Source organism: Anguilla rostrata, chromosome 17, assembly GCF_018555375.3.
Source record: "Anguilla rostrata isolate EN2019 chromosome 17, ASM1855537v3, whole genome shotgun sequence".
Classification (NCBI taxonomy): Eukaryota; Metazoa; Chordata; class Actinopteri; order Anguilliformes; family Anguillidae; genus Anguilla; species Anguilla rostrata.
In genome coordinates this window covers 19,888,706-19,913,694 of record NC_057949.1, presented here as the reverse complement: position 1 = coordinate 19,913,694, position 24,989 = coordinate 19,888,706, and the positions used below count along the sequence as shown (strand labels likewise).

Below are 24,989 nucleotides of genomic sequence, written 5' to 3'. Positions count from 1 at the left end.
CGAGAAACGAAACGATACAGGGCAGTAAACACATCAGCTCATACAAGAGGCTCTTCACAGGGCTCAGAAAAGCCTGTTCATGGCCAGCCAGACCCATTAGAGGGGTGTGAAATTCACATGTTCAGTGTAGGGACCTGGGAAAAATTGAGCCACTGCATCACCATAGTCCTAATGCCTCACTATAGCAAAAGCAAGAGCTACGGTAGCAGTGACAACAGCCACATGATGAATGGAAATTAAATCAGGAGGAATCGAGTTCTGTGCTATTTATAAGATCCACTCAACACTCATGGATTCATTTGGTGGACTGATGGATTCGTATTTCCAGGCTTTCATTTTGAATTCTGTTACGTGAATCATTTCTGTTCTGCTGACCTCAAGCTGTCTCTCTTGTCCTCCTTAGTCCAGGGCACGTGGACAAATCGCTTCATTGGTCTGTCTTTAAGTTCCTTCTGGAAATCCTATCTGAGGCTTTGTACCTGTAGTCTTTATCTCAAACTGTTAAAAAATGGTATTGCATAAATGGGGCACTGTGATTGATTGCGTTAATACTTAATTTTTTGATTAGTTCCAGCAGAGGTGCAGAGAGAAGGATAGAGCAGGAATTGGGTGAAGGATACCGAAGACAGAGAAAGGACAGATAGAAGCTGATGCTGTATCATCCGTTTTGTCTCTCCATCTCTCTCTCACTCTCTCTCTCAACCTTCTTTTCTGTAAGTCATAGTTTGAATGACACCATTTTAATTAATCTGGTTTTCTTCAATGACAAATTCCGTGTTGGGACATGGCCTTACTTGCTCATGTGTGATGGAGGTCACACAAGGTCATTCGGTGTATCTACCCAACTTCAGCAGCCGTTTGTTGAGCCCATACCATAACGGGCTTCAGAACATCAGCATGCCAAATTTCCGGAAGTCTCAATCAAAAAAACGCTTGAGTACGTAAGGATGCAGGTTTTGAGAAATCACACATTCAGTTACTGTGCTTGCGAATGTGTCTGTTCACTGTCTGTGCAGACAAAGGCTGCACAGACAGCAGACAGGAAGTGAACAATAGAGATCAATCGACCCGGAGGCTCAGGGGATCAATTAGGAAAGACTTGCGCACAAGTGGGGCGACGTATGAATGTAAAGCGTATTGAGTTGCGGGGCAGGTCGATGTTTGAGGTTATGAAAGAGCGGATCCCAGATGCCTGTCTGCGGTGTGGCGCTGGCTCACCTCTTCCCAAATCCCTCCCGGACGATTACAGCATCGGCGTCAACGGTGTGGAATTTCACAGGAGCTCGGGAACAATGGCTCCCCCTGCGCCCCCTGCAAAATGACCACCGTGCGCAAAAACAAAAAGCACGTGCACACACACACACACACACACATACTTACACAAATGCCACCGTGCACACACGCGCGCACACACACACACACGCACACTGGCACGGAGTGTTCGCGTCTCCGAGGAGGCACCTCGCCCGGTTCTGTTGCCATGGCAACGGGGCCTAGCTTGTCTTGAGGAATATTCTCTCAGCCTGTCGGCTGCCATCTGGGAGGCGAAGGCAGCTCCGTGGCCGCAGACGCTGCCGCATGTCGAGCCGGGTGCCAAGCGGGCTTCCGCAGCATAGGCTTCACTAGCCAAGAATTAAGCGCCCGCCCCCCCACCCCCCCAACCCACCCCACCCAGCCAGCGCGAAGATCTTCTGGAAGCTTCCATAGGATGCCATTGTTTCCTGTAACAGAACAAGTAAACAAGCAAACAGACGGCGGTTTTGATTTTGAATACTGGAACACAGGTTTCTTCCTGATTACACTCCTGTGCTTTGGATGCAAACGGAAATTCTGCAAGGGAAATTTAATTAGTTTTTTTTTCTTTTTTTCCCTCTTGTTCCCTCTGTATTCATTTATCAAATGAATAGTAGGTATGCCCTTTGGTCCCACTAGCGACTATGCAGAATGCCTGTTGCTGTATAAGCATTCTGCAAGCGAAAAACATGATCGCAACTTTTTACAGTGTTACATTAAGGTTTTGTGTGCCTTTTTTTGTGAGGTCAATAACATTTGTAGGAATGTTGCAGGAATCGCCAAGTCACAGTCCAGTGTTCTGACACTGGACTCCTTTCTCATTACCAGTCCCAGTTCTCAGCTTACTCTCTCTCTCTAGCGGTGTTTGGTCTAAGTCTTAACATTCAATGGCAGCTGTCACAGATTTGTTTAACCCCAGCGTATGAGATTTTTGTTAATTTGTTGTCTGTTTTTCCCCCCACAGATATAAAAATGCGTGCGTATTGTTAAGTTGTTTTGAAACTGCAAGATTTCACAATTGCTTTCTCTTAAACTGTAATATTTTTAAATTTACATATTCAGATATGCTCCTTTTTAAACAAATGAGACAATGGCACGTTGAGAAGATTTGGGTTTAAAATGTGAGAGGGAATTATGACTCAAGCCCGAGACGAGCACAGAAGGGAGTTTAGACTAGCATTCTTCATCATTAAAGCTATGCATGTTTGTTTATTAATGTCGCTAAGAATCACCACTTTGGGGTCTCGATTATGTAAAACCCCTCAACCGATATGCAACAGAACGAAGGATGAGCTTTGAAAATGCTAATATTTTTTGAATCATTAAACTTAATCCTGCGGAACATTTTCATCGTTTAAAGAAGATCTGTGTGTGGAAAATGCGGTTTGAGAGGTAAATTAGTGCTATATAGTCTGCCCTGTTGTATAACTAGACAGGTACTTTTTCATATTAAACTGTTTAGCGTTTTATACTTTTATATGACAATTTGTGTTATTTCAACTTCTCAGACATCAGCTGTACACTTTTATTTATTATCTAAGGCTGGATAGACTTATGAGATAAATTGTATTAATTAATTAATTAATTAATTAATTATAAATTAATTGTAAAAAATTTGATAAACATGAAGATCACAAAAAAAAATTTTTTTTTTCCAAAGCACTTTCTCATTATGCATTGTCCTTCTCTATAATTGCTTGGACAAGATGAAAAGTTCTCCATAAATGTAGTCCATTATGAATGTAATTTTTGGAGGACATGAATACAATTAACCTTGTTCCTTCTTTTCTAAAGAGGAATAATTCTATGCAAAAAGGGGGCATTTTTGTATTTCCAATGGTGTGATGCTCAGGGCATGAGGCAGGAGGGATAGTCATGGCCAGGTTGTGGCACTGATAGATACAGTGGAAGAGAGGGTCCTTTCTCCCCCCCCAAAACCCTGACAAGGAAGGAAGTGTCCTCCTTCCTTGTCAGTCCACCCGGCCCAGAATCATTTTGTCTAGCTGCAGAGAGGCCGCCAGGGATGCTGGGATATTTCAGCCGTGTCATTTCCCCACCGTGCCCCGCTGTTCCGTCGTCCTTTAGAGTCACGCTGGCAGGCGGTCCTGAGTGGAGAAATTCATTAGCGTTTAGCCGTGCTAGCGCTGACAGTTACACCCCCACCCTCACTGCCGAAAAGCCCCACGCTTTGGTCAGCTAGGTTCATTTGACGGGGGTGGGGGGGGAGGGGGGTACTTGCGTCTTATGGGGCCGGTGAGCTGTCATGCCTGCCACCTGGACACGAGGGTGTGGAGGGGGAAGGATTCCTGTACACCCAGAGGAGGTGATATTGCTCAAACTCTATTCCGAAATCTCCAGCCGCACTGCCGATGTGTCACCTTGGAGACGTAAAATATTAATGAAGGGCTGGGACAGAACAATGGGAAAGAAAGAAAACCCCCCAAAATAAAAGAAAATGAAAACACAAAAATGCAGGTTTTTTTCAAGCAGACCTGTTTTGAGGGATGAAGGTTCCTTGTTTCCTGTCCTTCCTGATAGATGCTGAATTCACTGCTGCCTGAAATCTGATAGTTAGCCACTATTTCAGTTCCTTGCTGAAAGTTAATGCCCCCTCAGCACCAGGTCTGGAAATGTCAAATAAACTTGCAATTAACCTTGACAAACAGCTGATCCGTTTCCATGGAGATCAGAACAATGTGAGTCTCGGTGGAATAATAAAACATAAATGAAATTTCGTAAGATGTGAAACTTGATAATAAAAAATGTCAGATGTCTTTAGGTCCTCCCTCAACAATGGGACCAGTACAAAAACATGAACTGGAGGGTGGGCAGGATGCCAGGTGTGGCCTACAGCCAGGCGCTAATTGAATAAGAACACGGGGTCCATTCAAATTGTGATGGTGAACGTAAGAACAGAAACCATAGCTGAGGCCTAGTACGCAAGCGAAACGACTCGTGTATCCTGTGCAGCGTATTATTAGGGAACTGGGCTTGCGGCTCAAAGACTGTTGGTTTGACGGTCAGGTGAGACATTGCCGTTGAACATTTGGTGGAAGGTACTTAACCCGAATCGCTTCAGTAAATAGTCGCATCCAGCAGTAAAAATGGATTATACATTAAAGAGTGCAATTTGTCGGTTGCTCTGTAGTGTCTGTTAACTGCTTGAAATGGAAATCCAAGCCAAGTCTTTACACAAAAAAAACCCACAGCTGGCTGGTCTGAGGAATGCAGTATGAAACTCCTGGGCAGATTATCACTCAGTCTCAGCTGTGCCTGCCTGTAGGTAACACTGCCGCTCTCCCTGGCCCCTGGGGCCCCCCTGGTTTTGGGACTATAATGCAGTGGTTCCTGTACTCAGTACCTTGGGGGACTGCTCTGTAAGCTGATTTATCTGACAGCCAACCTCTTGCTCATTTAAGGATGCTGAACACGTGTGCTTTAAATTCTTTCATAGTTTTTTCCTGGAACATTTTAAACACAGATTTGCAGGTTTGGCTTGTTATGATTTGATTTGTCTTTGAATTTCCATTATCTATCAAATGATTATTTTTAGTGGCCATATGTTGACACTTTCACCAATTATGAGCCATTCAATGTGCCTCAGTCTTTAATTTGTTCTTTAAATTTATTTTACCTCTTTTTATGCAATTATTTGCAATATAGCGCAATGTGAAAATGGGGCTTTTATTCTTCTTGGCATGCATAGCCATTTCTGATTTTTATGTGGACTGAGATGATAAATAAAGATGACAAAATCCCTCAAAACACAAAAGTGTATCTAATTGTATCTGTATCTAAGAAAAATCATCAGCTTGTTAATTGTTAGCACTGGTTGAGTCCATTCTGGTCCAGTTTCATGGAAGATGTGTCATAATGCTGAGCACATTGAATGCAGCTGTTTGGCCTCAGACTGTAATCTGGAGACTACAACATTGCTTAGTGGACAGGGTTTGAATAAGGTGGCCACTGCTGCTTTGATGTCACCTTGTGTCTTTGTGCAGAACAGCGCTGTTCTCATACAAATCCCTGCTGTTAAACATCTACTACATCTACAAGTCCCCACTGTTAAACATTCCTGGGTCTTAAGTATATTGTTGAAGTGTAGGACATTTTTAAATCGAAGTTAAGCTTTGACACAGTGTGAAATATCAATGAAAATGCTGTCCGAGAAACTTTTTTTATGATTTTTTTAGGATCGTAAAACAGTTCAGATTTGTGGGGCAACCAGGGAAGTTAATGAATTGAGAACATTTAGAGGGCTGGAGAGTTTGGAGAGAAGCTCTGCTGCTGGGGAAGGAACGACCAGGCGAGAAGATGGCATGCCTTGGATGTGTGTGATGGCAATGAATTGATGGGAAGATGTTCCGATTAGAGCAAGGATTCTGTTTGCAAAGGATTGAATTAGAGTTGACTGCATCTCCTGCACAAAGAAGGACACCTTCCATGAATTAGCAGCTGTAATGAAACCGTGAGTCTTGACAAGCATGTGGATATTCTGATGCAGAGTGATTTTATGTATTTTTTTATTTTGGCTCTAGGGAGAGTGCATGCATATTTATACAATTTATTTTAAACGAGCAGAGAAATGACAGTTTGTTTAATTTGCATTTGCTTTACATATTCATTTTTATGCGTGTACATTTTCATTCATCTGTCCACCTCAGATGTCAGCATAGAGACACTTATGGTAATATTTGCATATAGAATACATAAGAATATATTCCCAGCAGCAAATTGGCCTCAGCTTTTTATTGTGTAGGATTAGCAGTAAAATATACTCCCAGACCCTCACACACTGTACAGTATGCAACAATATAGCCTTTTACATACATGAATGTCACATGGCTCCCCTAGTGGTGATGTAAGTCTTGGTGGTGCCTCTTACTTAAGGGACTATCTCTGTTGCTTTGCTTTATGATACTATCAGCAAAATTATTTATAAACTTCTAGGTCCAACGTTTGGTTGAGAACAATAATAAATTCTATACTAACGATGATTCTCGACAGCTGAGCTGATAATTGTTGTGCAAAGGGACTCTAAAAAAAGTTATCGGGGAAAATTAATTCTCAGCACTTTTTCTTTAATGCTTTTGCACAGTCTTCCCTGGCTGTGCTTAATATATTATATATTTACTTAACGTTTTCTTGATATCATTGAGTTTTCCCAGAACAATATGAATATTTAATGCACATTGTGTAAGAATGTCCATGTGCATTCACATAAAATATGTTTTTACATAAAATTGTACTTTGCCTCTGGGTTTCCCCTTCAAGAGCTGCTCCTGGTTGTTTGTCAGTATGTACTTTTTTGCGGAATCCATTGGGTGTAGGTAGCTGCATGAATGAAGCTCCTCATGGCACACCATAACCTCTGCCAGAGATATGACTCACAATTCTCTCAAAGAACCCTCCAAGAAGACATTCATTCTCAATTAACTACAAAAAAAAAACAGCAAATGAAAGAAAGAATATGAAAAAAAGCTCTGACAGAATGCCAACCGGCATGCTTCGCCTGAGATCATCAATCTCCATTTTCCCCCTGCCAGCAGTCAGTCATGAGGAAATTCAGCGTGTCTGTTGCTCGAGGTACATCTGTCTTCCCCGTCATAAATGGTACTAAGTGGTTTTCAGTGGAGCCCTTGATTTCTCCAAATCCAGTCTTTTTCATTGTCACTGGAAAACCATGTGATGCCCTTGCTAAAGTTTTCTGAACAAAGAACAGAGCTTCTAACAACTTAATTTCAGTGTGAACTAAACTCGCCGAAAACTGTGCTTGTGAAGGAAACTGCTGTGGTTTGAGTTTTGATTTGAGTTAAAAAAAAAAGAAAAAAAAAGGTGATTGGACCAAAGCCAGATAAGAGACAGATCGCCCTTAGTTTGATGCTGCACGGAGGGCTACTATTGGACAGTTGAAGGATCAGTCAGCTGTGGGGGTGGCTGTCGGGCCTGGTGTGTCGTCACTGTCGGGATTAATGTCCTATTCTAACAGACCACTTCTCATAATTCCACTGGTGACATTCCAAAGTGAAATATTCCTGTTTGTCCTGCTCCCCATAAATTAGACAGTGGGCAAGCTGCCAGAATCCTCATTTTTCTACACTGCTGAGAGGGCGGGGGGGGGGGGGGGGGGGAGGAGGGCACAGATGGGGGGAGGCTGTGTAAATCTCAGGTGAACAGAGTGTGCCCATCTGCAGTCAGTAGACATTGCACAATACTCTCAAATCATTTATTTTTGAAGCAAATAGAAAAATGACTATGAGCTTTTGTGGTACTTGTGTCATATGAGACAGCATCTTGTGTTGAGCTGGAAAATGAGTCTCTCTGCTAAAGCAATAATAAGCCATTTTATCTTGTAATTAACTGCTAACAATGAATAATGAATCGTGACCATGTGACCATTTCAAATAGAGACAGGTGCGTAGTAGTATTGTTTTGCAGTTATTTGAAATAATGTAGGTGCTGTAGATGTTTTCAGTATTATTTCTATTCATTTAATTTACAATGGACACCATGTTCTGATACACAATTGTCAAATTCCAAATTATTATAATGATGATGATTCTCCTATTATAGCCAATGGATTAGTCATATTCAAAAACTGCAGAGAAGCTCCAATCAAACTCATATTTATCATTGTGATAGATCTTTGAAGGTCTTGCACATTTTGAATCATCATGCTTATACTTTAGAGATAATCATTTCATTTTAGCAGTATCACTCCAATACTTCCCAGAATTTCTGCTGTTTGTTAATTTTAGAATGAGCCTCATGTTGCTGTCGAAGCCGCTTGCGTACCTCTTCCCAAAGTCCCCAAAACACATCTCGCAAACTCATATAGCTCCCGTCAAACGCAGACGCAAAAACATACTGTGTATCAGATTTCCATTGCTGAAATGTTCGTAATAAATTGCACACTGTCCCTGCCAAATAAACAGAGTAAGTGAAAGAAAGTCAGGTCACCAGATGGGATCGTGAACCACGTGATGTTTGGATCCAGAATGGGGCGTGGACATGGCGCGTGTGTTTGAGGCCCTCTGGGGGATTGGGGTCCCGTTGGGCGACCCGACCTGGAGCCGCGGGTCCCCGCTGTGTGAGAGCTGACGTATGACACAACCTAACTGCAATGTAATAACTCAAAGATGGTTGGCTAAGAGACAAGCTTGTCCTCAGGTTTTACATAAGATATAGAAACAAAGAAGACCAGCAGTGTTGAAACAATCTTTAAAAAAAATTACAGGTCCATAAAATGCTTGATGTTAAACCTTATAGCTGCTGGAAGGAATAAGTGCCCATATGTTTTTTGCGAGCAGGTTGAGCTTCAAGAGTCTTCAGACGCCATCTGCTTCTAGTGCTTTTACTTGGCATCGGCTTGATGGCTGAAATCTTCAGTTGCTTGTCTAACCTTATTGCACATTAAAACTTGGCACGGCACCGCCGAGCGATCTCGCTGTGCTTCACAGAGGCGCGCGAACACAGAAAGAGTCCGACGCGGCGCCCCGCCGGCACCGGGGCCGGCTACTCCTTCACAGCCGTTACCGCGGTGAAGACCTCCTTCAGCTGACCCCTGATGTCCTGGTGATTGATGGGTAAAGAAAACTCTTGCTGCGACTGTGAGTTTTGGGCCCCGCAGGCCCTCCGCTCCCCGGGTTCTGATGAATTCACCGGCTTCTTTAAACGGTGTGACCTGGATGTGCACGGGATAGCGCACCTTTTGTTTTACTATTCTCTCTCGGTCGTGACTCTTTGTAGCAGATTTTATGTGGTTCCATTAATCATTCGATCAGCTGAATGATCAGTAAAACAGCTTTTATTACCATTGGTAGTATTTATTTATTTTGTATAGTAGTCATTTTATATAGCAGTAGATATTTATTTTATATAGCAGTATGTATTTATCTTATATAGCAGTATGTATTTATTGTGTATAGCAGTATGTATTTATATTGTATAGCAAAATGTATTTATATTGTATGCCTGTATTTACTGTTGGGTTATTATATATTACTTCACAGTTGTCAGGGAATAAATAAAAGCAAATAAATCGGCTTTTGAGCTAATGTGGTTGAAAATGTAAATGTACAGTGAATCCACACGCTCTGGTACAGAGATAAGGATGATGTGAAGGAAAGGGAGGTGATATTTTGTCATGCGATGAGTCAGTGGTTCCCTTTGACAGTGTTTTTCTTTTTTTCCCCGACCTTCATTCCCTTTCTACCTATCTGGATGGAGACAGAAACGGTCCCGGTGTTTGCTCGACGCTTAGCGAAGCGCCCGAAGCGTTTATTCTGAGATTATGGCGGCATCTGTCTTCCCCAGCAGATAAAAGCCCCTCCTCTACCGGCCGCGGGTCAGATAGATCCTTCAGACAAACAGGTGTGCTTTTCAAAGCAGGTTATATCCATCAGTACGCGAATCCCTTTCATGTGCGCAAGTCTTTCAATACACACATTTGGCTGCCGCTGCTGCTCCCGCCGATGCTGTGACCGTTATCTGCATTTTTAAAAATAGAAGCCGAGCGAATTCGCGAACTCTCGTTGTCTGTCGCGAACGGCCTCCATAGAATCCCTGGCGTCTCTATCATTTCTTGACAGCCGGTGGTGCTGATGGATCAGTCTGTGATGGTGGTTCGTATATCGCAGTGGTTGGTTCACGCGCTTCTTGTGGCAGAATGTGCTTCAACCTTGTTCTGTGCAAACGAATGGCGTCCAACGCAGCTCTTTCCGGCTCTCGAAGTTTGCATCAAACTGATTTGTTCGCAGATCAAAAATGAATTCAGATTTTGCAACTGCATTGCCTCTATTTCTTGCCTCAAATGTTTTAAGAAATGTATTTTTTTTGGACTATTTAGGTGGAACAAGAGAAAGTTTACCAGCATTCCGCCACATTGTTCCGGTTTTAGAAGACGGGAACCAAAACTTGACTGCAGGACTTTTCTCCAATCAGGCGCTGGCAGTGGAATGCTGCCAGCACCTGATTGGATGGACGCTCATGCTCGTATTCCGCCCATAAAATGAACAGTTTCCGGCGAGGACACCTGGGGATGTGGTATAACTGCCAGGCAAGCCCCGGCCTGTGCGACTTTTCTAAGAAAACCTTTTTCCGTTTCTAAGGAATGCGTCTCCACTCCCAATAAATACTGTAATCAGCCGGTATCTGCTCCCGGCTTATGGCCACCGCCACAGTTCTGGCGGAGGGAAAGGCATGTTCAGAGCTTCCAGAGAACAGGGCGATCCAGGGGCAATGACTCCTCATCACGGGCTGTCACGGTGTGAGCTCTGCGGGCATTACCCGCTGTGTTGTCATTTCTGTCGTCACACTTGAAAAAATATTGCTTGTTGTTTTTGTTTCCCCCCCTCCAACCCCTTCAGAAAAACAAACCATTTGCTACTTAGTTCTGAACTTCTGATAAAGCATAGCCAGAGTAACCAGATAGCAAAGTCTGTGGAGATTAGAATTAGAATAGAATTCCATAAGACCTCAGCTCCTTGAGTCATCAACATTTCATTAGCCGACCCTTGAAGACGTGTGTCGCAATTTTTTCCCCCACCTACTTCTTTGAAGTAAACACTTGTGCCTCTGGAGTTGTGCCTACCGCAGCTGTGTGTAAGATGCACTTCTCAAGTCTGTCTTTCACACACTACAGCACACAATGCCTTGCAGTAGAGCAAGCAAGAGGCATCACACACTGAGGACCACTAATAACTTCTGGGTGCCTGACCCTGTCTAATGAAACCCAAGGTATGTGCTGAATTGAAGCCAGCTCCACACACTCCCAATCACAGTGCGCCAATGACGTATCTCCTGAATCTGTTACTATATGGAAAGATCCTTTGTTGTGACTGGTTGCTTTGTGGTCCTAGTAGCTACATTGCAGTGTTCATTGACTAATCCTGTCAGTTTTGTCCAATCATCGAGATACTTATTTCCAGACATCCATTTGATTATTTAAATAAATATATTTGTAATGACAAGTTAGACATCTTGTATTATTATTATTACATAGGTGGGTTTTAATGTTGGAGGCACGGTTGTTAAACCTTCAGAATAATTTATGACAAGTTTATAGAAATCTGGTCAAAGAAATGGGGGTAAAAAAGGAAATCACTTTTCATGAGATTGGACACTTTCCGCTAGAGTGCATTTCTGTTGACTCTTAATTAACATCAGAGAACATGACGCTTTGAGCTAAACAGGCCTCTTGTTATCTGTGACCTCTGAAACAAAGGCAAGCTGGTTCCTTCTAAACATTTTGCTTCTAAGGTACTAATTACCAAAACCAAACAGGGGGGCCCACAAGCAAGACAAAGAAATGAAATGAACAAAGGAGTGATCACCAGTGGGCGACGAGATGAGGGTCAGACTCAGACGTGCTTAAAGACAGCGGAGTGGCCTTCGACTCTTGACCTTTGACCTGGAGTCGCACACCGAGGGACTTTCAGGGGAGGGAGGTGCCTGTGTGGGAAGGACTGATTTTTGTGAACACGGAGGGTAAAAGCAGGCTCTGGCGACCGTGGGCCCTCCTCCAGAGCCGTGTGCACACCCGCCAGCCATCGCAACCGCTGCCACATCCATCACTGCCGGAGAGCTGTCACCTGGCCGCCTGTCTCCAGAGAGGATGTGACATTAGATATGGGTTGCCCAGCGACCCCTGCACTCTCACTTCCTGTCCAGTGTCAGCAGGCATTAATCCAGGTATGGCACAGAGACCTCTGGGAGGATGGGAGCGTTTAGTTCTGATGCGCTGGCCACAGCATCAGTCTCTGCTGGTGATCTGCCAGCGTAACCCGCTCAGAATGACCTACACCACACTTAAGCGGCCAGACTAGTCTGGGAAACAGTGATACTCCTCAGTTTGTGCTACTGCGGTTGCAATGTCCAGAGTAGCATATTGTGATGTGTAATGACATTATTTTAATATGAATGTACTACTAAACCTGATTTACTAATTTACTATTTAAATACAGTTTATTATGAAAAGGAAAATGTGTAAGTGTTGTGTGTGTGTGCGCGTGCATGTGTATGTGTGTGCAAATGTTTGTTAGTGCACCGGTGTTATTAATGACAGTTATATAGAAATTTTATGATTTTCATATATGAATAAAATGATAAACTGGTAAAGAAAATGCTAGAATCTATAGCTTCTGTGTTCCTTCCATCTTCTTAACTTCAGGAGGTTTTCGGTTAGTTACAGGGGATATTCTGCTTCTGAATTTCCAGGGTCAATGTAAGCGAGACTGCACATTTGATGGTAAGAACACGGAGCTGACCCTTGTGCTGGTTTATAATAAGATGTTATAACCCTCGCACCATGACCGTGTTTGCCTTGACTGCATCTCCCCCCACGTGGTTTGAGCGCGTCAGCATTATGGTCATCCTGCTGAACTGCGTGACCCTGGGTATGTACCAGCCCTGCGAGAACATCCACTGCTCGTCCGACCGCTGTCAGGTCCTGCAGGTGAGTGTCTGTGCTTCCTCTCCCTCTTCCTCTGTTCTTGTACAATAACTGTGCTCTCAGTCCTGATTTTGCTTTTATTTCCTCACTTGACTTAACTTAACTTGTCTGTTTGTTCATGAGACATGAAGGCATTTCTTCTTCGCTGTTAACTCTCTATTGTTTAGTAATTTTAACATATTTGTTGTTTTATCTAAATTATGAAACATGTTCGATTTGTAGTTATTTTGATAGTAATTAGAAAAACACTGATGATCATTCACTCTTTTTTTCAAATATCCATCCTTAGTTAGGCTTTGTGCTTTTATGTTACCATAGAAGCTAACACATTTTTGCTTATAAAAATCATCATCTGGAATTTATTCTGGTTTGGCTGAAAGTCTGTTGGAAATGCAGAAACACCCAAATTTGTCAGATTTTAAATGATATTAGACTGAGAGATGGGAGAAAATCACTGCCAACAAAACCCCTTTGAAACGTTTGAACTGACATTGACATTCCTGCCACCGCGATCCACCATTTCCCTTCGGTTCGGTGTCCGACGCTGGTGAAATGTCACGGGCTGCATAATTCAGTCTGGCTCTTTACCATGTGGTCCTCCTGGCGTGGGGATCAGTGAGAGACATTGCTTACTCATGCTCTTGCACCCCCCCCCCACCACCACCCCATATCCCCAACCCCCCCCCCCCCCCATCCCCTCCCGCTACCACCGTCCCGGACTGCCATTTGCCTGGGGTCACGGCGTCAGTCCCAGGTGTGCGAGAGAGGCGGTTAAATATAAGAGTCTTAAAATAGCTACGTGGCCGGCAAAGGAGTCTAAACATAGAGAGCTCGGGTCTGTGTGTTTTAATGAAAATCTGAGGGCAAACGGCAGCAAGCCGGGGCCAAAATAGACATCCTGGTAGGCTGGAGTTTATTTCCTCCTTCCTCCCGCGCGTTGGCCGCTTCCGCGCAGCACGCCATATGTCACGTGGCGTGCGCCGCCGTCGCCGTAGGAACACCGGGCCCATTAGCGTTACCGGTGCCAGGAAAGAGCCATGTGTCCCATTCAAACAATCCTGCTGCGACTCTGCCTCCTCTTTCCTGGATCCCTCCAAAATGGGGAATTTTTTGTGGCACTACCTGGCTGGCGGAAAGAAATCCCTATTTACGAGGGATTTTTGAGATACAGGGGAAGTCTAGTATGGGGAAAGGCTTTCAACATGGGGTATTTAACTAACAAATGGGAGAGAATAATAGCTCTTACAAGTGAAAGTGATGCACTGATCATGTGTATTCTGGTGCGCACAGTGTCTTTCAACAGTATATGCAACAGTAGGGGAATTTGAAAAACAGACCTGGCAACCCTGCTGTTTAGTTGGCAATTACATTATTCTATGCATCCCCATGCAGACTTCCTTTCTGCCTTTCGCAGGATGACATCATCATCCATGATGTCATCCAGATATCACATTTCTGATGAGTGGAGACAGATGGACTGAGAGATTGGTAGATTGGTAGAGCGCAGATTCGAAAAAATCATTTCCTGCATCTCGCTAAATGTGATTAAGCCCTTGCCACGCTCTCTCTGGAGAGAAAACGATTTATATATTTTTGTGAACGATACACGAAACGAATTTTTCCCCTGACCAAATTGTACCTTTCAGCATAACAAATAATCGCTCTGTATGAATGCCAGGTGCTGATGGTTTTTAATGACAGGGTTGAAAATGCACTCGCTGCAGTTCAAAGCCACTGGTTTCACTTGTCAATCCCAGCTAACGGCTTGAATAAGCTGATGCTTTCACATAAGTTTTGGCTGCGTTCTAAAGGAGGAAAAAGCAAGCCAGTTTAGGAAAATATAAAGTGATACTTCTTTGGCATGACCATGGTCAAAAGTCAGTCTACCAGCACCAAGAGCATCAGATCAGGTTGCTAGCTCTAGTTTTTTCAAAACTTTTCTAAATGATCTTATTCACATACTGCGATCTCTCTTGCCTGTGAAGAATACAAGGCTTCACTTTGAGAGAAATTGGGCCGTAAAGTCGACTTTAACACAAGGCGGTCGGTTTAATGGTCATTAGTATTATATACCAGCTCTCATCTCTGGGTATACAGTGGGGCAAGGGATGAGAGCAGGTTGTCTCATATCAGATCTGCTATCTCTCTTTAAGCAGAGCTGTAAATCAAAGTAGAGGCTGGGGGTCTGAGTGAAGTGAAGCCTTGAGTTTGGGGCTTGTATGTTCAGAGGGTCCTGTGCCCCTCTCCGGAATGAACGGGCATTTTGTGTTTCTCTGCCTGAAGCCGGTCCCCGTGGTTCCCCTTTCCGCAGGCGTTCGATGCGTTCATCTACATCTTCTTCGCCCTGGAGATGGTGGTGAAGATGGTGGCTCTCGGGATCTTCGGCCGAAGCTGTTACCTGGGAGACACCTGGAACAGGCTGGACTTCTTCATCGTCATGGCAGGGTGAGACTCCGCCCCCTTAATCGAATCGCCCTTCTTCCAGTTTAATCGGAACAGACGTGTATTGTTTGAGTATGGAAAAAAAAGGCAAGATTTATTGAAAGCAAAAACCACCTTTATTTTCAGCAGATTTAGGCTGTCGTAAACTATAAATTGTCAATGACAAAGTATTTTTATGTTCATTTTGGTCAAATAAAAATAAAATAAAGAAAAAAATGATTGTCCTCTCGCTTTGAGGAATGCTCAACACACAATATATTGCATATATTATGTAGGCTATTACAAAAGAGTCAATCATAAAAGGGTTTAACAGCTCAACAGCTGCTGTACCTTGGTGCATGGACTTCTTATGTGCAGCTTGGGTGATGTGTGCTATTGATAAGCACATGGGTAATCTCTGGGAAACTGCAGACCCAACAGGACCAGAGCAGAAAGTGTGGTTGTTTCCAGTGCTGTGCAAGCATTCTCAGGCTTAGTGTGAACCCGGTGACCCATACTTGCTTCTGGGATAGGAACAAATCAAAAGAGGTGTCAATCATGAGACAGGTCACCATGTAAAATTAGCTCCCTGGAAGGTCACAGGACCCCACTGGCCAGAAAGACGTGAGGCTTCCTTCCTGCAGAACAAAGATAATCTTGGACATTTTGTGCTGAACCTGAGAGTTATTCGCTGAATTGCTTTTTATTGCCTGGGTCATTTATTTAATAAGGACACAGTGCTTTTTAAAATTAAAATTCATGGAGGGTTCTCCATGAGTTGGTAGATTTAATGTGGTTACATCATTGGACCACTTGTCTGGTTTTGCTGAAGGTTTGGAAACATTCCAAATCATCATCATCATCATCATCATCATCATTGTCCTCATCATCATCATCATCATCATAATCTTCATTGTCCTCGTCATCACCATTATGGATTGCATATTTGGATCACATTCATGTGACTGGGTTTTGGGCATTGCTCGACAGTCTTGAGCTAAATCCAGCTAGCGCTCCAGTTTAGCGCATAAGACTGCACACCTCCCCGCTCGAGGCGTGCGATGGGAGGGGGGGGGGCAGGGGGTCGAGACTCCATGTCACCACCACATCCGGGCGTCTCCCAGGAAACCGCCCCTCCTGAATGCGAAACGGGCAGGGAATGTGGCGCGGAGACAGCGCTACGCTGGAATCCATTAGCGGGTTGGAAGACCCCCTGATTTCGCGGGTCGAGCGAGCAGCCCTCCTCTGGAGCAGCCCCTGCTCTGACCTGTGGCACCCGTGGCCCCGGAAGCCCCGGAAGCCCCTGAAGCCCTGGAAGCCCCTCTGAGCACAGCGCCTTCGTTACGTATGCATTACCCAGCGTTCCTCTTACTGCTCTCCCCTCACCCCCCATCACCACCTGCCTGTCAATTCACATTTCATACGCAGAGACTCGCATGAGGGATGGGGGGGGGTCCACAGTACAGACACATTCCCCGACAGCAAAGCGGCATGGGGGGGGAGTGACGTGGGGCGGGGCACTCAGGGTGAACAGGCATCAGCCACTTCGAAGCCGGAGGTTCTCCACTGCAGTGACTCGGCAATGCAGGGATAAAATCTTTCATCGCTAGTTTTCTGTGATCTCGCACCACCACATTTGTCTTACAAAACTAATTACTTTAAAGATAATGTCCTTGAAATTTATGGCTGAGCCTCACTCAAATTCAGCGGTTCTTACAGTACACGGCGGTGGAGCTGTGGGCCAGGCTTCACTGGGGAAATGTATGAATGTATGATTATAAAAAAAAGTTGGTGCACCAGAACTAAAGAAATTCCTGTATATCTAACCAGCCCTGCACACACTGCGGGTTCATGGTGCCTGCTACTTATTTGTATATATGGTACATATGTGATTGATCGGATCCTTACTATGACCCAATTGCACACAAAGTGGACATATATTTGGAGCTATTAATGCCTTCAACAATGATTTTGGCAATAACAATGAGTGAGTGAAAGGCAGTTTGGGATTTATCAGCTATCTGAGAGAGTTACTTTGATCATCACATTATTATTATTATTATTATTATTATTATTATTTAAATGATTGTCCTTTGTCTTTTAACCTTTTTGTAATATTGTCATTATCACTAATGCCTGTGCACCTGTGTGCACACTTGTGCCCAGTGCAGGTCAGTGGAAGTCTTGATAGAACCTCCTTACCCTGCCAAATAGGAGAGAGAGAGGAGGGGGAGAGGGAGAGAGAGAGGGGGGAACAGAGCAAGATTGTGGCAGGGTGGGGGAGTGGGGGAGAGAGAGGGGGGAACAGAGCAAGATTGTGGCGGGGGGGGAGTGGGGGAGAGAGAGAGAGAGAGAGAGAGAGAGAGAGAGAGAGAGAGAGAGAGAGAAGCAGAGGGAGAGAGAGAGTGAGAGACAGAGAGAGAGACAGAGAGAGAGAGAGAAGCAGAGGGAGAGAGAGAAAGGGAGCAAGTGTGTGTTAATGGATCTTGGAACACTGTTACGGTTGAGAAGGAGGGGAAAAAAGAAGGAAAGACTGGCTCAGTCAGTCACGTCTCCCCCCTCTGCCCTGGCTCGTGGCTGGCACTAATGGAGAGCGGTGATGGGCCTTAATGCCAGCCGGGACCTGCAGAGTCCGGCCAGCTGCTGTTTTCCAGCCTGGCACCGCAGGGGCCCCTGTTCTACATTATTCATGCCAGTACTGCTCATCAGCTTTACGGCTCACATTTCACACATTACCGCCATCACTTTATGCGCTTTCACTGAAGTTTCCGCTCCCCGCCCCAGGAGCCAAACCTGCAACCCCCGTGATTCAGTGACGGCTGTGCCACTCTGCAAGGGAGAAGCAAAGCAGACAGTTTGGGAATGAGGCATTTAAGGATGGAGACATAAAGGAGGATGAAATAAAGGGAGGAGGCGGGAGGACTAAAGAGAAAGAGGGGAGGAATGGTGGATGGATGGATGGATGGATGGGGATTAAGGCATGGAGAAAGGGAAAAAGTAAGAGTGTTGTATAGAAAGAGGACAGACATGGAGATCCATGTGTGTAGTGACCATTTTGTACTTAACGAAAGGCGCAGTTCGATTCCAGTAAGGACACTGCGTTGTACTGAGCAAGGGACTTAACCTGCATGCTTAGTATATATCAGCGTATAAATGGATCAAAGTAAAATGCTATGTAATGTGTAGTCGCTCTGGATAAGAGCGTCTGCTAAATGCCTGTAATGTAATGTAATGGTGTGAAATCAGCTGCGAGGGCCCTTTTGACTCTAACAGGGTAGACACGGACAGGTAAGAGTTAATTTTCGGCTGTGACTTTTCACCGTGTGTTTGTTCTGGACCGTGTGCCCGTGAGAGCCAGCTGTGCCAGGGCATGGCCATATTCTGCTGATTATCCACAGCACAAAGCTGGCTGCGCCCAGCCATTACTGGGGCTCCAAATGGGACCCTGGTCCTCTCCGTGCGCCGAGATCTGTACGGATTCTGCTACACGCGGCGCCCAAATTACCTGGGCCCGGGCCAAATAGCCTTTTCGAGTGGCGCTGGATGGGCTTTCGAGAGCAGAAGTGGTCACGAGCAGCCAGAGGAGGCGCTTCGCCAGACACTTCAGTCAGACGGAGGCAGACCTTCATTAAGTCAACATTTGCCCTTAGCTTTCCCTTTAAAATAAACACGAGCGTTTTTTTGTTCGCTTTCTTTTCCCAGGCGCACTGTTCGGCGAGCTAATTTCAGGGATTTCCAAACTTCCTGAACTGCGTTTTTGTGGGAGAAAAAGATGCAATCACATTCAATTATAAGTTAAGAGAGATGCTGAGAAATGTTGAACTCAGTAAAAGCATGATAATTAAGTGCATCCACTAATGGAAGTCTGTGAGTGAGTAAGAAAGAAGAAGTGAGAGGGAGAAATGAGAAAGTCTCCAATCACAATAACCACAGGAAAAGTTTATCTTAATAAGCATTTCTGAGCTGCTGTTATGGACTGTTATGTGGCTGCATTTATGGAAGTGTGTGTGCATGTATGCCTTTGTATGTGTGTATGTGTGTCTGTGTGTGTGTGCGCGTGTGTATATGTGTGTGTTTATGTATGTGTGCGTGTGTGCGTGTGTGTGTGTGTGTGTGTGTGTGTGTGTGAGTGCATGTTTATGCAGGTGTGTGTGTGCCTGTGTCTGCATGTGTGTGCGCGTTTGTGAGTGTGTGTCTGCATGTGCGTGCATGTGTCTGTATGTGCATGTGTGTGTGTGTGCCTACATGCTGAGTATAAGTGTGAGGGAGAGAAAGGCTGCCAGCTGAGTGTTCTATTTCAAGCAATCATTAAATTAGCAATTAAAATAATTTGGACTGGTGGTGGGAGAACATGAAACTGATAGAAATGGCATCTGAAATGAAAGCAGACAGTCACCCTTAAGATCAGTGTCTGCTTTCCCATGCCAGAATGAAAATGTTACACTCAGCTGTGTCAATCTCATCACCCACCCTGCTATTACATGCACAGGAAGTGAGACACTCATTTTATAGGGATGTGCATTCTTCACAACTTTATGCAGCTCTCTCTCTCTCTCTCTCTCTCTTTTTTTTTGGGGGGGGGGGCAGATTGGTTTTCTAGATGAAATGGAATTCAGCTTGGCGGGGTGAAAGATCCAGTTTCAGTTTATTTCTGTGTGAAATTTTGTGTGTTGGTAAAACGGTTTTTACGGCAGCTTTGAGGAGAGCAAGCGTGAAGGCCAACAAAATCTGAACGGTAGAGCGGACTGAGGTCCTCCCACTTCCCTCCGGAGAGGCCGAGGCCAAAGGCAAATGGTGGGAAACTGCAGAGACACGCGGGTTCGGCTTAAACAGTGGTGCCACGAAATGGCCGTCTTTCTTTCCGTCTCCTCTGAAGGTACAGTAGACTGTTCAAGGCCTGGAAAGAGTACCAGGGCGCACCTGGGCCGAGTACCAGTCAGCCTCAGCTGTGCCTGATTGTTTGTGAGTCTGCCACTGTCTGAGGCCCTCCAGTCCTCCTGGGCTTTTGGAGGTTTCAGGAACATATGACAGTGCTTTCTCCTCCTCCCCCACCCCTTCTGCTATCACATGGTTTTCACACTTTGATGCCTTCATATGAATTTGCGTGGGATAGTGAAGTATGGTTTTTTTTTTCTGTTTAAATAAACATTTTTTTTCTCCATCGTTTTTTATTGAAAAAATTGTATTTTTTATTTTTTCTCCAGCTCTCCTGTTCATTGCTGTTTGCTGCGGATGGCTTTGGGACATATTACAAAGGAAAACTGATTTGGACAGCAAAACAAAAGCCATCAACATGGATGGCGGTACCCGATTTGTCAGGACATAGAGGAAGAGCAGGATTAATGTGATTCATGCTTCAAGACGCTATAAAGGAAAGATAAGAGAGGAGTGAAACCAAAGGAATTCTGGGAGATACGTACAGCCAATCAGTGTCAGGCATTCCAGATATGTTTTTTTCTCAACTGTAGTGCGGTCAGGTGCTCACACGTGGTGAGCTTGGCCCCAGTTCTCAGACATGTGACCTTGGCCCGTATGTTCAGTACACTGTAGATAGCATTAATCTCACACTCAGACCAGCAGGGAGAGCATTCTTATCACAGCTGAAAAGGAGTTTTGCTTCCTTCTTCAGAGAGTGACTGGGCCAATGGCGGTGCATGTGTTGCGCTGTGTGGTGGCTGATTGGCTGGGAACGGTGGCAGAGCATCTCTGATTCGGTGTTGTAGCGCGCTTCTGATGCAGTGTTGCAGAGCACCTCTGATTCGGTGTTGCAGGCGTCTCTGATGCAGTGTTGCAGAGCACCTCTGATGCGGTGTTGCAGGCGTCTCTGATGCAGTGTTGCAGGCGTCTCTGATGCGGTGTTGCAGGCGTCTCTGATGCAGTGTTGGAGAGCACCTCTGATTCGGTGTTGCAGGCGTCTCTGATGCAGTGTTGGAGAGCACCTCTGATTCGGTGTTGCAGGCGTCTCTGATGCAGTGTTGGAGAGCACCTCTGATTCGGTGTTGCGGGCGTCTCTGATGCAGTGTTGCAGGCTGCTGGGATGTAATAGATGCTATTTGCATCCCTCCTGTCTGTCTGCAGATATGCAGCTCACAGGTGGTCACAGTGTATTTATCGCTCGCTCTCATTTTCTCTCTCTTTCTTTTTTCTCTCCCTCTCTCTTTTACTATCTCTGTCTCTCTTTCTCCCACTCTCTCTTGTGGTTTTTCTCTCTCGCTCCCCCTCTCTCTTGCTGTTTCTTTCCCTCTCACTCTCTTGCTTTCTCTTTGCCTCTCTCGGTCTTGCTCTCTCTTTCCCTCTCTCTCTTTCTCTCTCCCCCTCTCTCTCTCTCTAATCCCCTGTCGTGCTGGGGAATAAAAGAGTTGAGCTATCTCTAACTGCAGCCCCAGCTTGCTCCTCCCTCCTAAATGCTCCTTCCTTTCTCTGCCCGCTCCCCTCATTCCAGATTAACACCTCCCTGTGAGTGAGAAAAAGAGGGATGACAGGATGGAGGGATGAAGCCACAGGCCTGACAAGCCCTTCACGCAGAGAGACACACGCGCGTGCCACATGCGTGTCCTGTAGTGCACACGTGCACACAACCAACACGCACACGCACACACAGACACAGACACAGACACATACAGTATTCACACACGCACACCGACATGTGCACATGCGCACACACGGATACATGCATGTTCATTCCCCCAAGTGTTGCACATGTTGTTCCGTACGCATGCACGTACACACACACACACGTGAGTGTATATATTTACTGTGTATACACGCACACACATATTTGCTGTGTATATATGCACACACACACGGATCCGTTGGAAAGAGCTGAGGCATTGAAGCGTCTTATGGTTATGAAACCCGCAGGCCATCCTGAGAAAACAACATTAAGAACAGTAACAGAGACACGGAGCGCAGCCAAGACCCAGCCTTAAACCAACAGAACATTTACAAAAATGTACAAGCCCCCCCGGCAGGTAGCTCGCACACCGTAAGAAAGGCCCGCGCCGACGGACGCGGACGAAGGCCCTGAGCCCTCGTCTACCTCGCGCCGCCTCGCTTCGTTTTTGTACACAGTCGGCGTAGCCGCGGCGAGGCGGGACGTGCGCAAAATCTCGCGGCGCTGTCGCTAAGGCATCCCGGGTCCCCGGGAGATGCCGTCCGCTTGCCTCCTTCCTCCTCTGAGCCCCCGGAGAGTTTCCGGAGAGATCCGGGGCAGCTGCGGTCCTGTTGCCGGGCGGCGGACGTGCGTCTCCTCGGCACTGACCCGCAGTGACAGGCAGACCTCCGCTCTCTGGACCGCTGCCTGAGCCTCAGAAACTGGTGCCTGAATCAAAGACAGAGGGTGCAGTGCGGGTCCAGCCGACACTGACCGTGACCGACTCATCAGGGCTGACCTGAACGGGTCAAAACCAGTGGGGCGTTCACTCATAAGCTTCTGCCAGAACTGTTAGCTAGAGACAGATAGAGACCTTTATTTAATCTGGGAGAGGCCAATTGAGAGCTTTGCTCTCTTTTCCAGTGGTGCCCTGAGGATGCAACACTGTTGCAAATACACAACAATATGTTAGAATACTGCAGGAATAGAGCAAACAAGATGAAAATGGATGAATGAAAATGAAAATAGTTGGATATACTGTGGCTCCATGTTTAGGCAGGCACATGGCTAATGACTTAGACTGTGCTACAGGAGCGAGATGTGGTTCAGCCTTGGACCTGGACAGTTTTGTTATAACCGCTGCACAGGGAACCGCTGGAAACAGGAGAGAGACAGACAAAAGTAGCCAGATGGCAGTGTAGATTTGCATTCTTTTTTTTTTTTTTGGCTGACTTTGCATATTTTGTTATCATACTATGTCACCTAATTATTATTTTTTAAGGAGAGCAGAATTTTAGCTGTATTCAGGCAGGTAGAAAGCTAGGAGGGTAACAGACTGAAAAGGGATCATGTCTGAGAAAGTGCCATGGTAGGGAAAATGGTGGCCTAATTTTCTAATTTAATAAGTGATGATCGATATAATTGCTTGACATGTGAAAGAATGTCACAATGACAGGAAATCTATAACTGTGGACACTGACCCTGGCTGGTTCATTGGCAGCAGTATTATACTTGCTCAATTCATGATTGGTCCCAGGAATTGACCACTGGCATGAAAGGACACTTCCGGATACAGAATCAGGAAGTAACTTCAAACGTGCAAGAAGGAATGGATCTCTCTCTATCTCTCTCTCTCTCTCTCTCTCCTCTGTGTGTGTGTGTGTGTGTTCATTCCTACATTGCTTTTATACAATCTTTACAAATACGTATTATTATTTTTGTGGTGCAAAGGTACGAATAGGCAAAATATTTCTCAGCAGTGCCCTCACTGTGTGTGGCATTTAAACTGGCCCTGTGGCATTTATCTCGCTTTTACTATTGGAGGAAAAAAGGTTGGCGGATATTTCTGTATCTGTGAGCGCAGCCGTCTGGCTTCTTGTGTGGGAGGGTCATCTGTTTTTGAGGGCAGAGATTTTCTTGCAAAGTTTGAATGCGTCTGAACTGTTTACAAACCAGATCCCAATTTAACATTGCTCGCTGTGTCACCACTTAATGTAAGTGAATGCGTTTCAGTCTTTTTTGTGTCTGTGTTCTGAGAAAGAAGCTTTCTAAAAACGTGGAATACATTTTTTATTTTTTATTTATTTAAACCGTGAGTCAGTCACTGGCACACGTGTATAAAACTAGTAAACACATCCTTTAAATATGGTGTACAGACTGCCATCCTTATTATATTTTGTTTTATACACACAGTAGGAGAGGGGAGAGGATTATAGATAGCGATGAGGTAAAACCAGGAGAAACGGAGATAAAGATCCTGCAAATGCTGAGAGAAATCGTAAGAAAAATGTATCGCAAAGGCAGATTTTCAGGAGCGGTGCACTGGGCAGGGGGAGCGGGGAAACGAGAGGGAACAGCTCAAAAATCTGAGAAAAATAAGCCTCCCTGCAGCCTTTAAAATATGTATGAACGGTGTGGAAGAAGTGGCGTGTCCCTCCGGATTAGAAGCCCTGGTCCTCGGCTTATTATCTGGGCACCTGAAGCTCCTTATGTAAGAGTGCTGATCAGCAGGAATGAGCAGTCGAAGCCACGACAGAGCAGACGGGCCTGCTTATTAGCGTGTGTGTGTGTGTGTGTGTGTGTGTGTGTGTGTCTCTGTGTGTGTGTACGTGTGTGTATGTGTGTGTCTCAGGCCTACCCGACCGGCCCACCTGCACCACACCCAGGGGACGTGATTAAAACAAAAGCCAGAAAAGCACAAACGCTAAATAGCTAGACAAGCGCTGTAACACACCGCCCGGTGGCGGAGCAAGGAATTTACTCGCATTTATCTATGCCATTTATTTATTTTTGCTCCATTTTTCATGACAACATTGATGCAAATCAGGTTTTCTTTGTCCCTGTCCAGAGCAGGGATTTTAGCATTCAGTCCTTTTTTTCTTCCTACTTTGCCCTCCTTATGTATTTTTTTCCCAACTTTATTCAGACAGATGAAAAGCAGAGGGGGTTACAGATAGAGATGAGATCACAGTGCAAGAAGTGTTGTGGTCAGGAATCGAACCCCCATCTGCGCAGTGGGTGGGGGGGGGGGTTCTGTGCAGGTCTGATCAGATTTACAGCTAACGTGACGTGCTTGACGTAATGCGATTGTCAGACGCGAATCCCTCCTGTCTCCGTGCTCCTTGCTGCAGTGGGCGAGATCGCAGGAGGAACGCTGTGGTTAACGATCGCTTCTGGCTGCAGTTCCGTCAGTCTTGTGTTCAAACATTGTGAGAAAAAAAATAAATCCGT

At 45.2% G+C, this 24,989-nt stretch overlaps 1 protein-coding gene across 2 annotated transcripts in view; it reads left to right on the top strand.

Annotated features, from left to right (window-relative positions):
* The window catches only part of LOC135243392 (voltage-dependent T-type calcium channel subunit alpha-1I-like), a 191,283-nt gene that overhangs the window by 77,388 nt on the left and 88,906 nt on the right, over positions 1–24,989 (top strand). For both annotated transcript variants that reach the window (XR_010326624.1, XM_064315181.1), the window contains exons 3-4: positions 12,637–12,748; positions 15,057–15,190. Coding sequence is in view for 1 of the 2 variants with exons in the window: in XM_064315181.1 (XP_064171251.1) it covers positions 12,637–12,748; positions 15,057–15,190 (246 nt within the window). In the remaining variant the exon portion in view is untranslated. The remainder of the gene's footprint in view (positions 1–12,636; positions 12,749–15,056; positions 15,191–24,989) is intronic.